Below are 22,073 nucleotides of genomic sequence, written 5' to 3'. Positions count from 1 at the left end.
AAAAATGTAAACAAGACCAGGAATGCCCTTAACCAAAACAGTAGCAATAAAAAAAAAAAAATACTTTTTTTTATACCATTTGTTGAGCCTAACAAAATAGTATGAAACTGGTGAATTTGCTTGGTAATTGTTGACTGTTTCATATTTTTCCTAATATTTACTGTAGTTGTTTTCTCTTAGCTGTAGATTTCTTTGTAGGGATGGAGTTCTCCGGCTGTTTTAGGCATGAATTTCAAATTCACAGCCCCATTAGGGATATATTTACAGAAAAAACCCTGAAATGTTTAGTTGTTATTTTCACACTGCAGTAAAATGAAAAAAGAAAGTCTGAGCATGAGTACTAAACTCTGACAGACAAATGTGTTTGCTTTTTTCCTGCATCTTGTTTTCATGTCATTTGTTTGACATAAATATGTAAAGATATTAAATGCGCCTTTGCAATAACAGCATTCTTCTGAGACGTGTCAGACGTGACAGATTGTATCACACCCACAGTCACATTGGCACATGTGTCCAACCACAATAGGGATGAATGATAACTCCGTCCTCTGTGCATTCTTTGTTTTCCATTCAGCAAGTCAGGCTTTCCCAGATCCATCAGTATGATAACTTGAAGTTTTCATGCAGCAAGTGTCATTTCCTTAATTTAGGGCTGTCCCCTTTTTGAGTTTGCAGCTCATCATGAAGCATTCTAAATGTGTAATTGCATGTTGTCCCTTAAATAAAGCTGCTGAAAATATCAAGGTAGAGAAGTGATCAAAGGACTGTTGCATAACTCAAAGGTCATGTTTGATCTTTACAGCAGCTAACATGTCAGTTAACAGTTGTGTTCATTAGCAGCCTTAGGAGCTGTTAAAATGTCCTTCAGCTGCTCTATGAAACTCCGGGTGCTGAGCCAAATAGTGATGTTTTCTCAGATTATGGGTGTAGGGCAGGGCAAGCAAATCTATCACTAAAGTTCAGCACTGAAATTTTATTTAATCCATTCAGACATCTATTAGCTATCCTGCTTTTGTTTTGGAATAGTTCATAGGGGACTGAAGCCCAGCCCATTATGAAAAAGAGCATATACCAGAGTTTTTTCCAGTCTCTTATTGTGCTATCACAATTCAATTCAATAAAAAAATAATGTATCGAACCCAAAAGGAAAATTAAATGTTGCAGTAAGTCATAAGATATTTTGGTGTCGTAGGTGTTGATAGCTGTGGGCAGGAAGGAGTTTCTGTATCGGTCTTTCTTGAACCGGATCTGGAGAATTCTCAGACTGAAGACACTCTGCTGTCGTTTAAAAATCTTTAAACAGAGGTGAAGGAGGATGCCCACTGTTGGCCATAATCTTCTTTACTTTATGAAGAATTTGTCTTTGTGAAATAATCTCCAGAGGTTCTAGAAAAGTTCCCAGAACCGAGCTGGCATTCTTATTTTGCTTGTTGAGCTCTTTTAAACAAACAGGCGAGCATCAATGCCTTTACAAACGGATTTGTAGAGGATTTTTCTGAATTAGTTGGCTCAATGTTTTAGGTCGATCCAAAACAAGCCATGAGCTACAGAGTGTGGGAAAATGGAGGAAAGGGTATTGACTTATCAATAACTGATATTTTCCAAAAACAAAAAGCATCATAGATCAGGATCATTAAGCTTAAATGTAGTAATGATCAAGTTTTTATTTTATTTTCTTTTTTTTCGATAAGCTCTCCTAAATATTATCCAGTTGTATTGATGTGTTCCCATTTTACCCCAAATTCCTCTGATTAACTGTAAATATATTCTTTATACCATTAAGTATTACTTTGTTTTAAGTTAGCATGAACATCTGTGTAAATACTGTAATACAAGGATGTATTCTCATAAATTATAATCATATTATTAATAATAGTTTATAATTAAAATCTTATCATTTCTATAAGAAATTAGGCATTTATCTCACCATTTTATTCATTTGGTACCTGACCTTTCCCTATGCTTTTTACATTTCACACTCATTTTGGCATAGAATGGATAAACTGTTTGATTTCTTTAAGTATTCTCCTTTATAGCTTTCTGTAAGAAAATAGATAAAAAATATCAACCAGCAGGAGGTTGTACATAGCAGCTTTGGTTTAATTAGGAGTTATAATCTGTTATATTTCATAAAGTCAATCAGAAATACAATCAGCTCTAATGGGTATAATTTAGAGTCTTGAGAAAACGATTCCCAATTAAAATCAAGGTATAACGGATTTTAACCTTCATATTTCCTTAAAAACCAAGATAGAAAAACAAAGACAATGAAAATAGATACAGTGTTTATATAAATCGGGATAGGTTTGGATGAAATTCTGATATTTGGTTACAAAATGGGGTTAAGAGTTACATTTGAATTAACTTTAAACCAAGCTGTGAAATAATGATACAATGATTGGCCACTAGAGCTTGTTTTTCTTTCATAAACTTATGGTTTGCCATCCAAACTATTTTTTTTTTTTTTTATTTAAAGACTTTGGCCGCTATGGCAGAAATGTGGATTATCATTTTATATACCAGAAGCGCATATGCTGTGTATTATTCATTTCTTAGCACTATAAAAACCGGCTTGTTTCACATTCATATCCATTTTCTGCTTTGATGATACAGTTTGAGCATCCGTGCTACTAACAACCAAACAAAAAAACCTGTGTTCTCACTGTGTTGTGCCAACAAATCATCTAATCTTGAAGCTTTTTTATCCCATGAAAAGCACACGCATACAACTAGAAGAATGTAGGCTAAGCTGTCAAACTGATGGAGTTAGAGTGAATTAGGGATCTATTTTGAATCCTGCTTGATGAGCTTTTTATTGAACAATGCTTTATTATTTTTCGGGTGTGCATCACTGTGATGAAGTACACAGTTTCCACAGAAAATTCTGCATTCAGCTTGTTGTTTAAATATATTTGTAAACAGTAAATTAAAACATGTTCTACAAGATTTATATCTTACATTCACTTGGAAACAAGGACTCAATTTACACAAAACATTGCTGAGTCTGCATTTCAACCCCCCTTTATTATTATATTACCATTATAAAGCAATAGAGTAGCATCTAAACTTAATGAGGATGACAATCCTCCACCAAACATGTTCATGAAAAAAATCATGTTTATATAAAGTATCAATTTATTCCCTTTTCAGCAAACCAACTAATTATGCTGCGGGCTCAAACCCTCTTCATGCTGTTGTAAAAGTGGGTTATAACCTGGTTCTATTTTTGACGTCCCATTAATCTTCAAGCTTTAAAACAGAAGTGAATTTATTTCTCTTTTTTTCTAAATGGATTTAATTTGGTTTAGTAATTAAATGATTAAACTTTTCAGGAGGTGGATTCCCCCCTAAGCAGGCAATTTCATACAAAGATTTAGCCATGTACTGAAAGAAGTTTATTCAGTGGATTCTCCAAGCTCGTTTTTGTTTTTGCTGATTTATCAAGGAAATAACTGGGATTTTTAAAGGGGGAAAGAACAGATGTTGCATATGATTAGCAATCTTGTATTTCAAAAATTCTAAAATATCATTGCCTGATGCATCTACAGGTGCTGGTCATAAAATTAGAATATCATGAAAAAGTAGATTGATTTCAGTAATTCCATTTAAAAAGTGAAACTTGTATATTATATTCATACATTACATACAAACTCATATATTTCAGATGTTTATTTTGTTTAATTTTGATGATTACAAATGACAACAAATGAAAATCTCAAATTCATCATATCAGAAAATTAGAATATTACTGAAGACCAATAAAAACAAAGGATTTATAGAAATGTTGGCCAACTGAAAAGTATGAACATGAAAAGTATGAGCATGTACAGCACTCAGTATTTAGTTGGGCCTCCTTTGGCCTGTATTACTGCAGCAATGCGGCGTGGCATGGAGTCGATCAGTCTGTGGCACTGCTCAGGTGTTATGATAGGCCAGGTTGCTCTAATAGTGGCTTTTAGCTCTTCTGAATTGTTGGGTCTGGTGTATTGCATCTTCTTCTTCACAATACCCCATAGATTTTCTATGGGGTTAAGGTCAGGAGAGTTTGCTGGCCAATTAAGAACAGGGATACCATGGTCCTTCAACCAGGTACTGGTAGCTTTGGCACTGTGTGCAGGTGCCAAGTCCTGTTGGAAAATGAAATCTGCATCTCCAAAAAGTTGGTCAGCTGCAGGAAGCATGAAGTGCTCTAAAACTTCCTGGTATGTGGCTGCGTTGACCCTGGACCTCAGAAAACACAATGGACCAACACCAGCAGATGACATGGCACCCCAAACCATCACTGACTGTGGAAACTTTACACTGGACTTCAAGCAACGTGGATGAAGTGCCTCTCTTCTTTTCCTCCAGACTCTGGGACCTTGATTTCCAAAGGAAATGCAAAATTTACTTTCATCAGAGAACATGTCTTTGGACCACTCACCAGCAGTCCAGTCCTGTTTCTCTTTAGCCCAGGCAAGACGCTTCTGACGCTGTCTGTGGTTCAAGAGTGGCTTGACACAAGGAATGCGACAGCAGAAACCCATGTCTTTCATACGTCTGTGTGTGGTGGTTCTTGAAGCACTCACTCCAGCTGCAGTCCACTCTTTGTGAATCTCCCCCACATTTTTGAATGGGTTTTGTTTCACAATCCTCTCCAGGGTGCGGTTATCTCTCTTGCTTGTACACTTTTTTCGACCACATCTTTTCCTTCCCTTCGCCTCTTTATTAATGTGCTTGGACACTGAGCTCTGTGAACAGCCAGCCTCTTTAGCGATGACCTTTTGTGTCTTGCCCTCCTTGTGCAAGGTGTCGATGGTCGTCTTTTGGACAACTGTCAAGTCAGCAGTCTTCCCCATGATTGTGTAGCCTATAGAACTAGACTGAAAGACCATTTAAAGGCTTTTGCAGGTGGTTTGAGTTAATTAGCTGATTAGAGTGTGGCACCAGGGGCCATCAATTTTGAACCTTTTCACAATATTCTAATTTTCTGATATGATGAATTTGAGATTTTCATTTGTTGTCATTTGTAATAATCAAAATTAAACAAAATAAACATCTGAAATATATGAGTTTGTATGTAATGTATGAATATAATATACAAGTTTCACTTTTTAAATGGAATTACTGAAATCAATCTACTTTTTCATGATATTCTAATTTTATGACCAGCACCTGTATATAAATACCTTCCTGTGTTTCTGTTCTAAATCCTCTTCAGACTCCTAAATGTTGGACGGGACGTTTCTTGATGAACCTTTGGGCTATTTTCTGCTTACTGGTGCTGTCCAGCTATACGGCCAATCTTGCTGCTGTGATGGTTGGAGAGAAAACATTCGAACAGGTTTCAGGGATTCACGACGACAAGGTAAGATGACTTTCAAGAACACAAGCTTATACCTGGAAGGACTTTATTCATCATAGTGATCAGACAAAAATTAAAAACCACTTGTGCTGTCGGCTACCATATGCAATGTCAGGATATTTTAAGTTGTTTTTATGTAGCTGAAAATATAGTGCATTATTGGGAAATGCACTATATTTAACAAGATTTTCTCATTCTTATACTGTAAAAACACAGCTGCATGCACATGTGATCCTTCTGGTTCTATTGGTTACGCCTTAAAAGTGCAATTAGTTGTTTGCAAGTCGTCAATTCCAAAGGATGAATTTTATGAATCAGGAATTTGTCAGGGAAAATTTGTTACAAGACAGTATGATGAAGCCAAAGGTCATTACCAAGACTGATATTGCAAACTGGTTCCCAAAATTGAACACACCATCCTTAACCAACCAACCATATGAACAGTGAAAGGAAATGGCAATCTATCTTCATAAACAGGCCAAGAAAGCAAACTTTAACAGAGAGGCAGTTTAGAATGGGGTACTGTAATTATGGAGGAGCTGCAGAAATCCACAGCTCAGGTGGCAAAATGTTGATAGGACAACTACTAGCTGTAGCTGTAGCTGGCCTTCATCGAAGAGTGAAAAGAAGAAATAAGAAATATAAGGTTGACATAAGAAATTTGGGACAAGTCATGTTGGAAAAACATTAAATATATGGAAGAAGGTGTTCTGATGGGATCCTAGATGAAACATGCTGCGTGTGGTGAAAAACCAACAAATCGCCAAGAACACACAGTCCCCACAGTAAAACATGATAGGGCCCACATTATGCAGTGGGCATAGCTTAAAACAGGGTAAACTCAAAAGACAACCTGTTAGAGGATAATATAATATAGTGAGCTATTGACTCTCTTTAAGAATGTATCCCTACACAACAGGTCATAGCTAAAAGGTAGTCAAAGAATGTTTTTTTAAGAAAGGTTCAGTCAAAGGCCTGACTAAAGGTTTATATGATATCTTTTGCAATGCTTCAAAAATATATGCATGCTCTTGTTTCAGTATGACTAAGCTTGAGCTGTTTTACAAAGACTTCCATCTCTAGATGGTGAAAGCTGGTAAATACATGCTCAAAAGACAAGAGGTGTCATGTTTAGGTTGTTTAAGGACAGAAACACAAATTGAAGCAAGAGTTGAGAGGTGCTGAAAATTTCATCAGAAATAGCACATCTCACAGCCATGTACTTGGAACTCTGGACAAGGAACACGGACAGTAAAATAGGCAGTAAAATATAAAGGAGAAACTGGATGTAGAATGGAGAATCATGCATATGACAGAATAATAGAGCAGCAGCGAGCAATGCCAACCAGGCAGCTTAAACAGAGGTGGGAAAGTGGAGAAGCACACAGGAAAGAGTAAGCAGGAACGAGGAACAGCTTAGAGCAATAAAGCCAACGGGAGACAACAGTATTAGGAGCAGACAAGAGAGGAAGATGGCAGGAAATCTAACAGAATTAATATAGAAATGTACATACAGCAGCACAAGGATCATCTAAGAATCAAATCAATAGCAGGGTGAAATAAAAATTACAGCAGCCAAAAACAACATAAAGAACAGAGAAAAATGGGAGTTACACAGAAAGAGACAAGCTGCAACTCCTCAAGCATTAACATTGGGAAGATGACCAGAAAAGTTCAACAAGTATTACTGATTTTTCCATAAAATATGCTGAAACCATCACTGCCCTTCCAATTCATAAATATGCGCTACTTTGTCGTGACTAGATTAAATAATTATTAAACTGGTGGTAGCTGAAGGCCTGTCTTACTCAAGCTTATACTTTTATTAGACACTAGGCATTTAACCAGTCTTAGACAAGAAAATATTTCTTTGTGACGAGTAGAATATTTCATCAGAAATTAGTGATTTTCATATCAACAAATCATATCACTAGGGGAATTCAAAGCTGCAATTAATTTAGAGGAGCAATAAGAAGGCCATTTATTGTAAAATTATCTTATATTTTCTTTACTCCTTTAATCTGAATCATATCATTTACTCATCAATAACCATCAATATGTTATTCTTTACCATCTCCTTCCTGTGTCACATCCCCAGCTGCACCATCCCTCTCTGGGTTTTCGTTTTGGGACCGTAAGGGAGAGCAGTGCTGAGGATTACATGAAGAAGAGTTTCCCTGAGATGCACGACTACATGAGACGCTTTAACCAGCCCACAACCCCAGAGGGCGTGCACATGTTGAAGTAAGACAACGCATGTTTTCTTTCTTTTTTCTTTTTTTATGTATTAGTTGTTTCTCAAGCGCTATGCAAGCCTTAACAATCTAGTCTGTTTTATATCTGCACATCCTATTGCATCACATCTCTATAAAGCAGAACTGTTGATATTATTGACAGATTCTGCACATGCAGTTTTATTATATCATAAAGTCCCATTATGAATTTAAAAAGAAATAGTAAAAGGTTACACGTTTTTGTTAGTTTTGAATAATATCAGCTTTTTTTGCCATTTCTCCGCCTAAAGTCATGTTCCTTGTAATCCATTTTTCAATACTTTCTTATTAAATGGAACATGCTACTTTGCAATTGCACCTGTCAACTATACAAACGAACACCCGTTGATGTATGTATTTGCACTTTGCATCAACATGACCTTTTTTTAATCCAAATCCATTTCAGATAAAGGTATAAGTGAGGTAAAGGCAGCATAAATTGCATTGGCAAAATGCTTGTGATATAAAGGTAAAATAGTTTTCTTATTCGTTATGAGTTTTGGAAAATAGAAAGAAATGCGAGTCAGGGCCAGAGTGATGTAATTATTGCTTAGAAGGAATGCTTCAGTGGGATGTTGAATAGGGACAGAAAGCAGATGAAAGCAAGAAGGCAGGGTATGTTTATTTTTAAAGTGTAAGGAATTCACAAGGGCTCCAGAAATGATTCATATACAACATTAAAAAACATAAAGCAGATAGAACCTGAGGTACTAAAAGCAAATGTTCACAGAGGAGCTGGGGGGAAGGTTTATGTACCTGCATGACCCTCTCCTGTAAGGGTCGGCTGAAATATAGAGTTAGAGTACCCCTGCATCTGGACATATTCACAGCAGTAGGTCTATTCTATAAAATCTCTCGGTGAAAGCTGGAGTACCTGTGGAAAACCCACATGTGCACAAGGAGGAAATTTCAATTCTATATATATATATATATATATATATATATATATATATATATATATATATATATATATATATATATATATATATATATATATACTGTACATATATATACATATATATATATATACAGTGGGGACTGGTTGGAAATGGACGGTTTCCTGCGTGATTCCTGTGTGATTCCCACGTGAATCACGTTGTATTTCCTGAGGCCAGTTTTTTTATTTCAAAAAGAACTGCAATGTACCCGGACAACCACCAGGTGGCGCTTGGGACCTCTGCCGTGCTGAGGGTGACGTTTGTGGGCCTGCAGTCAACTGAAAAGCAGGTTTATTGGGGATCTTGGTGTGATACTGTGCTATTTTATTTTGTTTTTGATTAAAATAAAGTTAATGAATTAATTTAACATAAGATTATGCAGTCAAGTGACTGCATAATCTTATTTTATGAAAATGGTTGCGTAGTTATAGATACACCTCCGATCTTATCTGAGAACTGTTATTTCTATTTATCTGCATCGCTATTATTTAATGAAAAATAAAATTAATTAAGTTGGAGCCGGGGATACGGACTGTAGCGCAACCAGAGAAAGGCGACAGAGACAGTGCTGCGGCTGGTGATGTTGAAATTAAAATCATATCCAAAGTTGATTCCTCATTAAGATAAGCCAAAGTTATTCAAAAGGGTATGTAAGAAAATATATTTTCTTTAGTTTTGTAAAATATAAGTGCCGTTGAAAGCTTTGTTTTTGTGTGTTACTTTCTTGCCGTGCAATACGTGACACCCCTCCCAGTCTGGTCAACTAGCAGACTGGGAGAGGTGTCACGTGTTGCGAACTTATAGCGCAGTGGTTAAGCTGAGTGGTGTGTAGACTAACAGCTTGTGGGTTCAATCCCAACTGTGGCCGAGTTGCCTTAAGTGTTTTTTGTTTTTTTTTATAAAGTAATGAAAGTTAGAATGTAACCAGGTTTTCTATTTTTGAAACAACAATTGGAGTTATTCGTTGGACATTCACGCATGAGCCTGTATAAAAAGAGGAGCTGACCAGCTCCTTTAGTCAGAGACTTGCAGTAGACACCGTGTCTGTACGTTTGTGGGCCTGCAGTCAACTGAAAAGCAGGTTTATCGGGGATCTTGGTGTGATATTGTTCTATTTTATTTTGTTTTTGATTAAAATAAAGTTAATGAATTAATTTAACATTGGGACTGCATAATCTTATTTCATGAAAATATTTATAGATAGATTGATAGTAGTTATAGATACACCTCCGATCTTATCTGAGAACTGTTATTTCGATTTATCTGCATCTGCATAAGCTGAGTGGTCTCTAGATCAACAGCTTGTGGGTTCAATCCCAACTGTGGCCGAGTTGCCTTAAATGTTTTTTTTTTTTTTTTTATAAAGCATCTTAATGCACCTTTTTCCTCCCTGTTTGCACCTCCAGTAACTTCTATGCCAATATGTGACGAGTGAATTTCTCCGCTGTGAGATCAATAAAGCTCATCTAATCACATCTACTCCAATCTAAATAAATAAATAAATATACACATGTTCAATAAATAAATAAGCATTCAATTAATTACCCCCAATAAATGGTGAAATTATATGTTCTCATAATAAATCATTTATTTAAAAAATGCTGTTATGTTCCTTTTTTTTAAAATTCCTTTTAAAATGCTTAACTATTTTTATTCTTTTATTTTCTTTCAAAAAATCACTAGATTTTAAAAACACTCATAGGTTTTGAAAGGTATTATATATATATAGAAACTAAAACGCTCGGATCTTTCTGTCATTTTGTGTGCGTGTGAAGCATCTGCAATGTTTTCGTTAAATATTAAAATAAATAAGATGGACTTTAAACTAGCAGACACGTTTGGATTTTTGCCATTTCATTTTTTTATTTAATTTTAAAAACGAAAGAAATGGAAATGGGGTTTTTATGTCATGATCTTGGCGCTGATGGTTTGGTTTTTTCCTCTGCTTCTTGCTCCCTGTCTCCCTGGTTCTGCGGTTCTAATCTGATTGTTTGCCTCCCATCAGCGCCAGGTTATTTGTGTGTTTTGGTGAGACGTTTCCTAGCTTTCTTTAGTCTGTCTGCTTCCCTGATTATGACCAGTTTTTTGTCCTGTGGATCAGCAGTCAACTGAAAAGCAGGTTTATTGGGGATCTTGGTGTGATATTGTTCAATTTTATTAATTTTATTTTTAAACTCGCTGCTTCTGCATCAACAGCGATGTTGATGAGTGGAAAAAACCCCCACCTGGTCTCCTTACCAAAGGGAGCACCGCACATTTCAAGGGATAAAAAGACGTTTATGTCCGCTTATAGTCGTGAAAATACGGTAAATTCTAACACTATCCATTCACAAAATATAAATCCTACGGGAATGCCGGGGCCCCGGGCTGCAGCCCCGGTAAGCCCCTGCTAAAATCCGTCCCAGACCTGGATATACGGTATAGATATTGCTTATATATTGCCATAGTGTTTAGATATTTTTATAATTCTATTTACCCTTATATGTGTCATCTTGCACGATTGTACCATAAAAAAATCCCTAGTTTGTGAACTCCTTCTCTGACAATGTCAATAAACCTGATTCTGTTTCTGAAAAAACTGCTGTGAAACATTTTGTTTCTATAATTTCTATTTCTATATTTCAGATTAGATTTTAAAACAACACAAAGTGGGAAAAGAGCATGAGAGAAAATGTGTTTATTGTGATGAATACTGAACAGGTTTACATTGAGAGTCGTTGGGATGATTTGCGTGTTGTACGGAGAAATTCGTTGATCTTATCAATGCAGTCCTTCAAGTCACTCTTCCCCATATCAGGAAACTTTCGCTGCAGTGTTGAAACCACAAAGTTGAGCTGTGAGGGGGAGGGGGTCTCTGTAAATGGTGGTGGTTGAATTCTATTGTCAGAGAACAAGAGAGTAAGTTGTCTGCAAAGTACCGCGTCAACTCTGAATAACCTGCTAAAGCCATTTGTCGTTATTTTTTGCATTGATTAGGCGGGGGTCCTGAGGGGTAGGGGGTCTCACAAACATAAGTTGTTCATGAATGCAGGCAGACCATATTTCTGGTTTTCGTCAAGATAAAAAAAAAAAAAACGGATTTCATTATTTGGGTTGGCAAGGGAAGATGTTTGGCCTGTATAACCCACACATCAGTCGGACAATAACATGACCAGTCCACTTACAGTATGTCCGCAGCAGATAACCACAAAAAAAAAAAAAAAAAAAAAAAAAATTCAGATGCTTTTTTTCTATTTTTTCCCCTTTGGTTGGTGCAAAGAAAAATCTAAATAAAAGTAGAAATATTGGTTGAACATGAATGCAGTTTCTATTTTTGGCAAACTTGTGTAGCCCAAGTTTAGGTTTTTCTTTAACTGTATGACATACTGTAGAAGATTCCTATTTTTATTTTCAGTTTCCAGTTAAAATGCTAACAACTGAACAGTTAAAATAGTCAACACACCTGGAAGTAGAGTAAAGTGTGTCATTGTTGTTCTTTAATAAAAAAAAAAAAAGCACATTGCATAGATTGTAATTTTTTTTTTAGTAATCCAGAAACAAATCCAAAAATAACCCTTTATTCCAGAAAAACATATATAACGTATTGCAACTGCATATTTATTGGTCATTGTTTTCATCAAGAGTGTGCACTTTTTTAAGCAGGCTTGAATGATCTGAGAATACTTTGATTGTAAATGAATGCAATTGATTAAACTCAATCTGAAAAACAAAAATGAAACACAAAACTTGTGAAAATGCAAAATCTGTAAATGAATTGTCTTGACAACAATAAACACATTTTCTCTCATGCTCTTTTCCCACTTTGTGTTGTTTTAAAATCTAATCTGAAATATAGAAATAGAAATTATAGAAACAAAATGTTTCACAGCAGTTTTTTCAGGAACAGAATCAGGTTTATTGACATTGTCAGAGAATGAGTTCACAAACTAGGGATTTTTTTATGGTACAATCGTGCAAGATGACACATATAAGGGTAAATAGAATTATAAAAATATCTAAACACTGTGGCAATATATAAGCAATATCTATACCGTATATCCAGGTCTGGGACGGATTTTAGCAGGGGCTTACCGGGGCTGCAGCCCGGGGCCCCGGCATTCCCGTAGGATTTATATTTTTGTGAATGGATAGTGTTAGAATTTACCGTATTTTCACAACTATAAGCGGACATAAACGTCTTTTTATCCCTTGAAATGTGCGGTGCTCCCTTTGGTAAGGAGACCAGGTGGGGGGTTTTTCCACTCATCAACATCGCTGTTGATGCAGAAGCAGCGAGTTTAAAAATAAAATTAATAAAATTGAACAATATCACACCAAGATCCCCAATAAACCTGCTTTTCAGTTGACTGCTGATCCACAGGACAAAAAACTGGTCATAATCAGGGAAGCAGACAGACTAAAGAAAGCTAGGAAACGTCTCACCAAAACACACAAATAACCTGGCGCTGATGGGAGGCAAACAATCAGATTAGAACCGCAGAACCAGGGAGACAGGGAGCAAGAAGCAGAGGAAAAAACCAAACCATCAGCGCCAAGATCATGACATAAAAACCCCATTTCCATTTCTTTCGTTTTTAAAATTAAATAAAAAAATGAAATGGCAAAAATCCAAACGTGTCTGCTAGTTTAAAGTCCATCTTATTTATTTGAATATTTAACGAAAACATTGCAGATGCTTCACACGCACACAAAATGACAGAAAGATCCGAGCGTTTTAGTTTCTATATATATATAATACCTTTCAAAACCTATGAGTGTTTTTAAAATCTAGTGATTTTTTGAAAGAAAATAAAAGAATAAAAATAGTTAAGCATTTTAAAAGGAATTTAAAAAAAAAGGAACATAACAGCATTTTTTAAATAAATGATTTATTATGAGAACATATCATTTCACCATTTATTGGGGGTAATTAATTGAATGCTTATTTATTTATTGAACATGTGTATATTTATTTATTTATTTAGATTGGAGTAGATGTGATTAGATGAGCTTTATTGATCTCACAGCGGAGAAATTCACTCGTCACATATTGGCATAGAAGTTACTGGAGGTGCAAAGAGGGAGGAAAAAGGTGCATTAAGATGCTTTATAAAAAAAAAAAAAAAAAAACATTTAAGGCAACTCAGCCACAGTTGGGATTGAACCCACAAGCTGTTGATCTAGAGACCACTCAGCTTAACCACTGCGCTATAAGTTCGCAACACGTGACATCCCTCCCAGTCTGCTACTTGACCAGACTGGGAGGGGTGTCACGTATTGCACGGCAAGAAAGTAACACACAAAAACAAAGCTTTCAACGGCACTTATATTTTACAAAACTAAAGAAAATATATTTTCTTACATACCCTTTTGAATAACTTTGGCTTATCTTAATGAGGAATCAACTTTGGATATGATTTTAATTTCAACATCACCAGCCGAAGCACTGTCTCTGTCGCCTTTCTCTGGTTGCGCTACAGTCCGTATCCCCGGCTCCAACTTAATTAATTTTATTTTTCATTAAATAATAGCGATGCAGATAAATAGAAATAACAGTTCTCAGATAAGATCGGAGGTGTATCTATAACTACTATCAATCTATCTATAAATATTTTTGTGAAATAAGATTATGCAGTCCCAATGTTAAATTAATTCATTAACTTTATTTTAATCAAAAACAAAATAAAATAGAACAATATCACACCAAGATCCCCGATAAACCTGCTTTTCAGTTGACTGCAGGCCCACAAACGTACAGACACGGTGTCTACTGCAAGTCTCTGACTAAAGGAGCTGGTCAGCTCCTCTTTTTATACAGGCTCATGCGTGAATGTCCAACGAATAACTCCAATTGTTGTTTCAAAAATAGAAAACCTGGTTTCATTACTTTACATTCTAACTTTCATTACTTTATAAAAAAGCGATAATAATTATAATAAAAAAAAAAAAAAAACATTTAAGGCAACTCGGCCACAGCTGGGATTGAACCCACAGTCTGTTGAACCAACGACCACTCAGCTTAACCTCTGCGCTATAAACTCGCAACCCGTGACACCCCTTCCAGTCTGCTACTCGACCTATGTAATTCTGACTCATGGGACGCCGAAATGGAGTCAGACTGCCACCTAGTGGCTATAGTAGTCACATGTTTTTCACACAATACGTGAAACACGCGGAGCGTGAGTGAAGTGTCCATTCCCAACCAGCGCCCACTGTATACTTCCGGTTGAGTGGACGCTGGCGTGATTTCTGGCGCCGCTACTCTCCGACAGTTGTGCTCTACAATTTTTGCGAATAATTTCATGGACTAAATGAACAATCCTCCACAACCCAACGCTTGGAGCTACTCTGAAACTTTGTTACGGATACTCTTCATGCTTCGTCAAGTTTCGGCAAAAGTGTAATCTTACCTGCCTCTCTATCCAGCCCTTCGACCCTCCGGACCAGCTGCTGCTACAAATGATGTGGCCTCCACAGATTTTCACCTGGACCGTAATAATCCTGATCTTCATGTTGCCTCTTCTCCGTCCTGGATTTGGTCTAATCCAGTACACCGCAACAGAGCTCCTCCGCATCCGCTCACTTCTGACTGAACCTCCGCCAGCATCTTTAAACTTCTACCCTGATATTGCTCTCCTACCCCGCCGGAAATACACACACCGCGGATCTCGCCGACTCTTCCATCCCAGCGACTCCAAACCTGTTAAATCCTACTGGTCCTCAACTCGCCGCTCTCAACGTAAATCCCATCGGACTGTGAACCACAGCGTGCTAGCCAGCCCAGCTAGGTCGGCTAAGCCTCCAGTCAAACTCCAAAACATCACCCTCAACTTCGGTCTCCTCAATATCCGCTCGCTTACAAACAAGGGTCATCTCGTCCAAGACATCCTTGTTGACCGTGAACTGGACTTTCTGATTCTAACGGAAACTTGGCAACAGCCTAATAACTATTCACAACTAAATGACTCCACTCCACCCGGGTTTGTTTACCTTTGCCAGCCCCGCGTGACGCGCCGAGGAGGCGGTCTCGCGGTACTCTACAACGAGAAATGGAAGGTGGTTCCCGTCACTGTGCCTTCCTACAACTCATTTGAATGCCTGTCCTGTACACTCTCTGGCCCCACACCTACCATTGTTGCGGCTGTCTATCGCCCCCCCAAGCCACATAGTGACTTTTTAAATGAACTAACAGATCTTCTAACCCTTCTCTCCTCTCTCTCACCCAATGTAATATTGGTGGGGGATTTTAATATTCACATGGACAATTTTAACCTTCCCCTCGCCAGAGATTTCCTATCTTGTCTGGACAATTTTGGTTTTGATCAGTTTTCCAATTTTCCAACTCACTCTAAAGGTCATACTCTTGACCTAAGTTGTTGCTCTGGTCTTACCCCCACTAACTGTTCAGCTGAGGATCTCCACATATCTGATCATTTCCTCCTTTTATTCAGCATTTCCCCTCGTCTCTTCACAGCAAAGACCCCACGGCTCCTTTCATACCGGAACATTAAGAACATTAACTTGGACACTCTCTCTTCACACATCCTAAGAACTTTAATCCTGGATTCTTCTTCCTCACCGGATGAACTGACATCTCAATACAATAACTGCTTAAATGATATTTTGAACCTCCTTGCCCCAACAAAATCCCGGACTGTCACCTTTTCCCACTCCGCCCCCTGGTTTACCCCTGAACTCCGGACCATGAAGGCTAAGTGCCGTCAACTTGAAAGACTTAAAAAGAAAACCGGTTTAACAATTCACAGTGAAATGTATATAACTCAGATAACTCAATATAAAGAACTAATCACTAAAACTAAATCCACTTACTATTCCAACCTGATCTCCTCACACGAAAGTAATTCTCGGACTCTGTTTTTGGTGTTTAACAATATTTTCAAATCCCCAGCTTCTCTTCCTCCCCACCTATGCTCAACTGACGCCTGCAATTCGATTATGCAGTTTTTCAATGATAAAATCAAAATAATTCACCAGTGCCTGCCTCCTATCCTGTCACCCCCTTCCCCTATAACCCCTTCACCCTGCCAGCCTTTTTGCAGCTTTTATCTCCCTACCCTCTCCGATATTTCTGATTTTATCAACAAATCTAAATCTTCCACCTGCCCACTTGATCCCATCCCGTCTGCCCTGGTTAAATCCTGCCTTCACGCTCTCCTCCCCTTCATAACTGCCATCATCCACTCCTCTCTTGGTTCTGGAATTGTTCCATCTCTTTTCAAAACTGCTATTATCACTCCTATTGTGAAGAAACCTAGACTAGATCCCAACAATTACAATAATCTCAGGCCAATTTCAAATTTACCTTTTATTTCAAAAATATTGGAAAAAACAGTCGCTTCTCAACTTCATTCTCACTTAACTCACAACAACCTTTATGAACAGTTCCAGTCTGGCTTCCGTCCCCGTCATAGCACTGAAACCGCCCTCTTAAAAATAATCAATGATCTTTTAATAGCAGCTGACTCTGGTCTAATTTCCATCCTCATTCTTCTTGATCTAAGTGCAGCCTTCGACACAGTTTCACACTCTACCCTACTCCATCGACTTTATACAATTGGCATCACTCACACTCCCCTAGCCTGGTTTCAATCCTATCTTTCTGGCTGCACTCAGTTTGTTCAGATTAAGTCATATCGTTCCAACTCCTCTCCAGTTACCACCGGTGTTCCCCAAGGCTCTGTTCTAGGACCCCTACTTTTTATCATCTACATTCTCCCCCTTGGCAATATCTTTAGGAAATTCAACATCAATTTTCACTGTTATGCGGATGACACCCAGCTCTATCTTTCTTGTAAACCAAACTCTTCACTCCCACCTCCTTCATTAATCTCCTGCTTAACCGAAATAAAATCCTGGTTCACCTCCAACTTTCTTAAACTGAATAATGACAAGACCGAAATCCTCTTAGTGGGAACAAAATCTACTTTATCCAAAGCTGACAGTTTCTCCCTTTCATTTGACAACTCCATAATTTCCCCCTCACCTCAGGTCAAGAGTCTGGGTGTCATCCTTGATAGTACCTTGTCCTTCTCCTCTCACATTAACAACCTTACCCGTTCCGCTTACTTTCACTTACGCAATATCAATCGCCTTCGCCCCTCTCTCTCCACTAGCTCCACCTGCACTCTTGTTCATAGTCTGGTCACTTCCCGCATTGATTACTGTAATTCTCTTCTTTTCGGTCTTCCTCAAAAATCCATTCACAGGCTTCAGTCAGTACAAAACTCAGCAGCTCGCATCATTTCTAGAACCCCTTCTTTTCATCACATCACCCCAGTCCTGCAGCAGCTCCACTGGCTACCTGTGAAGTATAGAATTCAGTTCAAAATCCTCCTACTTACTTTTAAAGTTATTCACAATCTCTCCCCTCCATACCTTTCTGATTTACTTCAAATTTCTACTCCCTCCCGCATTCTTAGATCTTCTTCTACCACTCACTTAGTTGTTCCTTCAGCCCGTCTTAAAACCATGGGGAGCAGAGCTTTTTCACGTTCCGCGCCCACACTCTGGAATTCTCTCCCCTCTGACATCTGCAATACCGAGTCTTTACCCGTATTCAAATCCAAACTCAAAACCCACATGTTCAAGATTGCCTTTTCATTATGATTTTATATTACTTTCCTTTGTGTAATTTGTGTTGTTTCTTTTAATTATGACGACTGTTTTTTACCATTTATTGTTTTTACATGTACAGTGACCTTGAGTGTTTTGAAAGGCGCTTGAAATAAAATGTATTATTATTATTATCATTATACATATATATATATATACATATATATACATATATATATATATATATATATATATATATATATATATATATATATATATATATATATATATATATATATATATACTGTACATATATATACATATATATATGTGTATATATATATATATATATATATATATACATATATATACCGTAAATTCTCTAATATAGGCCCGGGCCTTTATTTCACTCAAGTGCATCGCGGTCCAGGCCTTTATTGGATAGAGGCCAGAATTAGAGACAGGCCTCTATTGCTATTTGAGCAAAACAGACTACCAGTGGAATGAATAAAAATGAGATTTTGTGTCTATTTGAACCTATAAAACACTAGGTTCATTTATTGAAAATGTACAGTTACCATGTCTCGCTTGGTTTGAAGTAAAAAAAAAAAATAAAATCCTCCAATTCTGTTTAATTCTCCTCCTCAGTTTTTCTCCTCCTCTTCATCTCTCCCTTTAATCTCCTCATCACTCGCGCTCCTCCTGTTCTGCTGCGTGTCTGTTCTCTTCCTCGCGCAGACGGGCAGCAGTCAGGGCCTGTCGTCCAGCTGCGCAGGGCTGTGGTACTTGTATGTTACTTACTACCACAAGTATAATGTTGAGGTATGCCCAGAAAAAACGTTTATAGCCCCGGCCTGTATTAGAGACCGGCCATTATTTACCTCCTCTGACAGCGAGACCGGCCAATGTTAGAGTCCCGGCCGCTATTGGAATACAAGCCAATATTAGAGAATTTACGGTATATATATATATATGTATATATATGTATTGATGCTTTCAGTTGAAAGTGGGTCAAAAGAGAGGAGAATGTTGCTGTGAATGTTCAGGATGCTGTGAATGTTCAGGATGTTAGCATCCTGAGCAACATGAGTTCAATCTAATTTAGCTTATATTATAAAATTAAATCACTTAGAAACATTGATAAAGAAGCAGTTTAGAAATAGCTGATTATCTTCATCATGTTTATTTTAATTTCACCAATATCAGCTTAAAGTACTGGTCAACGTTTTGCATATGCTTTTCAAATACTCTACTCGTTTTCCAGTTGAATTTATAAAAATTGTTTATTGCTTGTTTTAAAAACACTATCAGGTCTTTTAGAACAAGACGTGCCTCACCTTGAAATTTCTTGTTTCAAATGTCATGTCTGATGATTTTTTTCAGTTGTGTTTACAGATATTGTTAAAAATCTTTGTAAGGAGTATAACCAACAAATGTATATAAATTAAAAGAGTATTGCCAATATACTGAGGAAGCCAGTGCGTTTAATTTTCCCTGGTCTTGCTTTTAATCTCTGGGAGTTATTCCTCCTTTTTGTTTCGTCTGTTTGATGGCCTTGATGAAGACTGAAGATGAGGTATTTTGGGGTTGCTTGCACTTTGATGGAAGAAACCACCTAGAGCCTGTTTTCTAATGAACATTTGACTTTGTCAGGGCCGCCTTTGGTCACTAGCCAGTTATGGTCACCAAACCAGTTATGTTTGTGGCGTCCATGGACCGTCACAGACCAGGGATAGTCAGAGACTAGAGGAACTTTGGTTTACAATTATCAGGGTCTCATTTTCACTTGTTGCTGATGATGTGGTTAAGTTGACTCAAAGCCATGGTCCTTAAGGCTCAGTTATGCTTGAAGCATAGGGAAAACCCACTCCTTATGGCTTTTCCCTTGCACCTAATATTCTGGTTGACTCTAGGGAGGGAGGTAACAGCACAAACCACAAGCTTAAAACACTTAAAACACACTGATTTCTTTCTAATAGTTTTTGACAATTTGCTGATATTCATGGTCTAAATCTTGAGATGTCTCTAGATGTTTATGTTTACAAACCCTTTGCAAGGAGGAACTGACACTTTTCCACCATGTCTGCAAGGTTAGTTGCTTTTATTTTTATTTTTAAACAAAGTTCTGTATTTAATGGCAGGAAAAAATATTGCTTTTTATTATCATTGTTGGGAAAATTCTGTACAATTATTACATATTACTACAGCACTGACAGAAAACTTATTTGTTATCATACTTACATTAGCTGGTTTTTATTATTTTTCAACCAACGTTAATAAAAGCTACTCTGGAAGGTCCATAGAGCCACTTAAATCTGCAGGTTTCTTGCCTGTGGTTAAGCACTAAAACTGCTTAAATGAAAAAAAAAATTAACATAACTACTTTAAAAGAATCTCTCTCTTTCCTCTATTTTTAAATATAGATATAACTTAAATAAATTGTTATATGAAGTATATGTTAACAATGTTGAAATGTATCTTAACATTGGCATCAGCTGATGACTAGTTTAATTTGAACATTAATAAACAGCTAGTTTTACATAACATATATTTCCAGTACAATCTTTGATCCCTTTCTGGTTGTGATGTTGATTTCTTTATATCCAAGTTATTTTGAGCTCACTGTACCTGAGCTTTACAATGACTTGTGCATTGGTTATTTCTGTATCCTAGTAGGGTAGTTGATTTGCTGGTTTTCAAGTTTTTTTGCCTAACAGTTGGTTTCTCCAACTGCATGTTTGACAGTAAAGAAGGATAAAAGTGATCATTGTGAAATCTTTCAACTTTATTGAACCCGTAGATCAGCATAAGTTCTTCCTTCATCATCTTAAATTTTCAAATAAACTTTAGAGTAAGTTAGGTAGCAAACACTCTGAGTTTCAGAGCTTATTTCGTAACATCTGTCAGAGCTGCCTTCAAAAGCATCACAGAAAACTAGTGCAATAAACACAGAATGCAAGAATTTAAAAGCAAGTTCAGACCAGCTACATGCAGTACTGAAGACAGACGATGCTATAACTGTACATACACTTGTCAGAGGCACTGCCTGCTCCATAAAGCACAAGCAAAGATACTGAGATAGAGCATGTGCTGACTTTGTGTTACCAGTGGGAAGATACAAAGTGCTTCTACAGAGAAAGGATGATGAAGGCGCTGTTTGTTTCCGTGCAAGGCAAAGCCGAATTGTTAGACACAGCAGTGCAGAGAGCCCAAGTTGGAGTGAAAATACTGTGTTGGCAGAACTACTGACCCCAATACTGCTCTCAAATCTTAGAGGGATAATAAAATCCCAATCCTTCCTTGGCTACTTATGCAGTTTTACACATATGTAAAGGCTCAGAAAATAACTTGCATATTCTCCACCTATGCACAGGCTTAAAACATGCTTTTCTGGCTGCTGAGTTTTATGCATTAGGATACATGCACGCGCTCAAACACGGGCACACTTCATTCTTATTCCAAGGCCATGCATTGGGTAAATTCCGACCCTCTTTAGTCCCACGAGTTGTCTCTATCCTCTCTGCTCCTTGCGCCTTGTATTTGACAGGTCTAGACAGGGAAAAAACAGACTTTCCATCTTTGCCAGGAAGGCAAAGACTTTGTAAAGTCAACCTTTTGTTTTGAGGCTTATGCCCTGAATAACAACAAGTTCCTGGAAATTTGATCAGGCCGATCTATTTTTTATTCCTTAATACACACTATCTGTATGTGTCCACGTAGATCTGCTTATTTATATTCATCCATCTTGCAGAGTTTGTGTGTGATGGGACTTTTAGTGAATAAGTGATGTCTTTCTTACATAAGCCGGCATGTTTTTCAGACTGAGTATTTTGCCTCCAATGATTTAACCACAGCAAGCAGTGGTCAGCAGCGCAGTGACGGTTTGTAATTAGGGGTCAATTAGGGTCAATTGGATCGATATCACTGGAGCAGGAGAGTCTTCTGCAGAGTGTGTAATCCCTTATC

The 22,073-nt window shown here is 37.4% G+C and overlaps 1 protein-coding gene across 1 annotated transcript in view; it reads left to right on the top strand.

Moving 5' to 3' along the window:
- grin3ba (glutamate receptor, ionotropic, N-methyl-D-aspartate 3Ba) overlaps positions 1–22,073 on the top strand; it is a 170,588-nt gene that overhangs the window by 115,616 nt on the left and 32,899 nt on the right. The window contains exons 6-7 of the mRNA XM_038292327.1: positions 5,201–5,347; positions 7,443–7,588. Of these exons, the coding sequence (XP_038148255.1) occupies positions 5,201–5,347; positions 7,443–7,588 (293 nt within the window). The remainder of the gene's footprint in view (positions 1–5,200; positions 5,348–7,442; positions 7,589–22,073) is intronic.

This window comes from Cyprinodon tularosa, unplaced genomic scaffold, assembly GCF_016077235.1.
Source record: "Cyprinodon tularosa strain WSP-4 unplaced genomic scaffold, ASM1607723v1 ctg310, whole genome shotgun sequence".
NCBI lineage: Eukaryota > Metazoa > Chordata > Actinopteri > Cyprinodontiformes > Cyprinodontidae > Cyprinodon > Cyprinodon tularosa.
The sequence above is the reverse complement of the archived record's forward strand: the minus strand, read 5'-3'. Positions and strand labels throughout refer to the sequence as shown.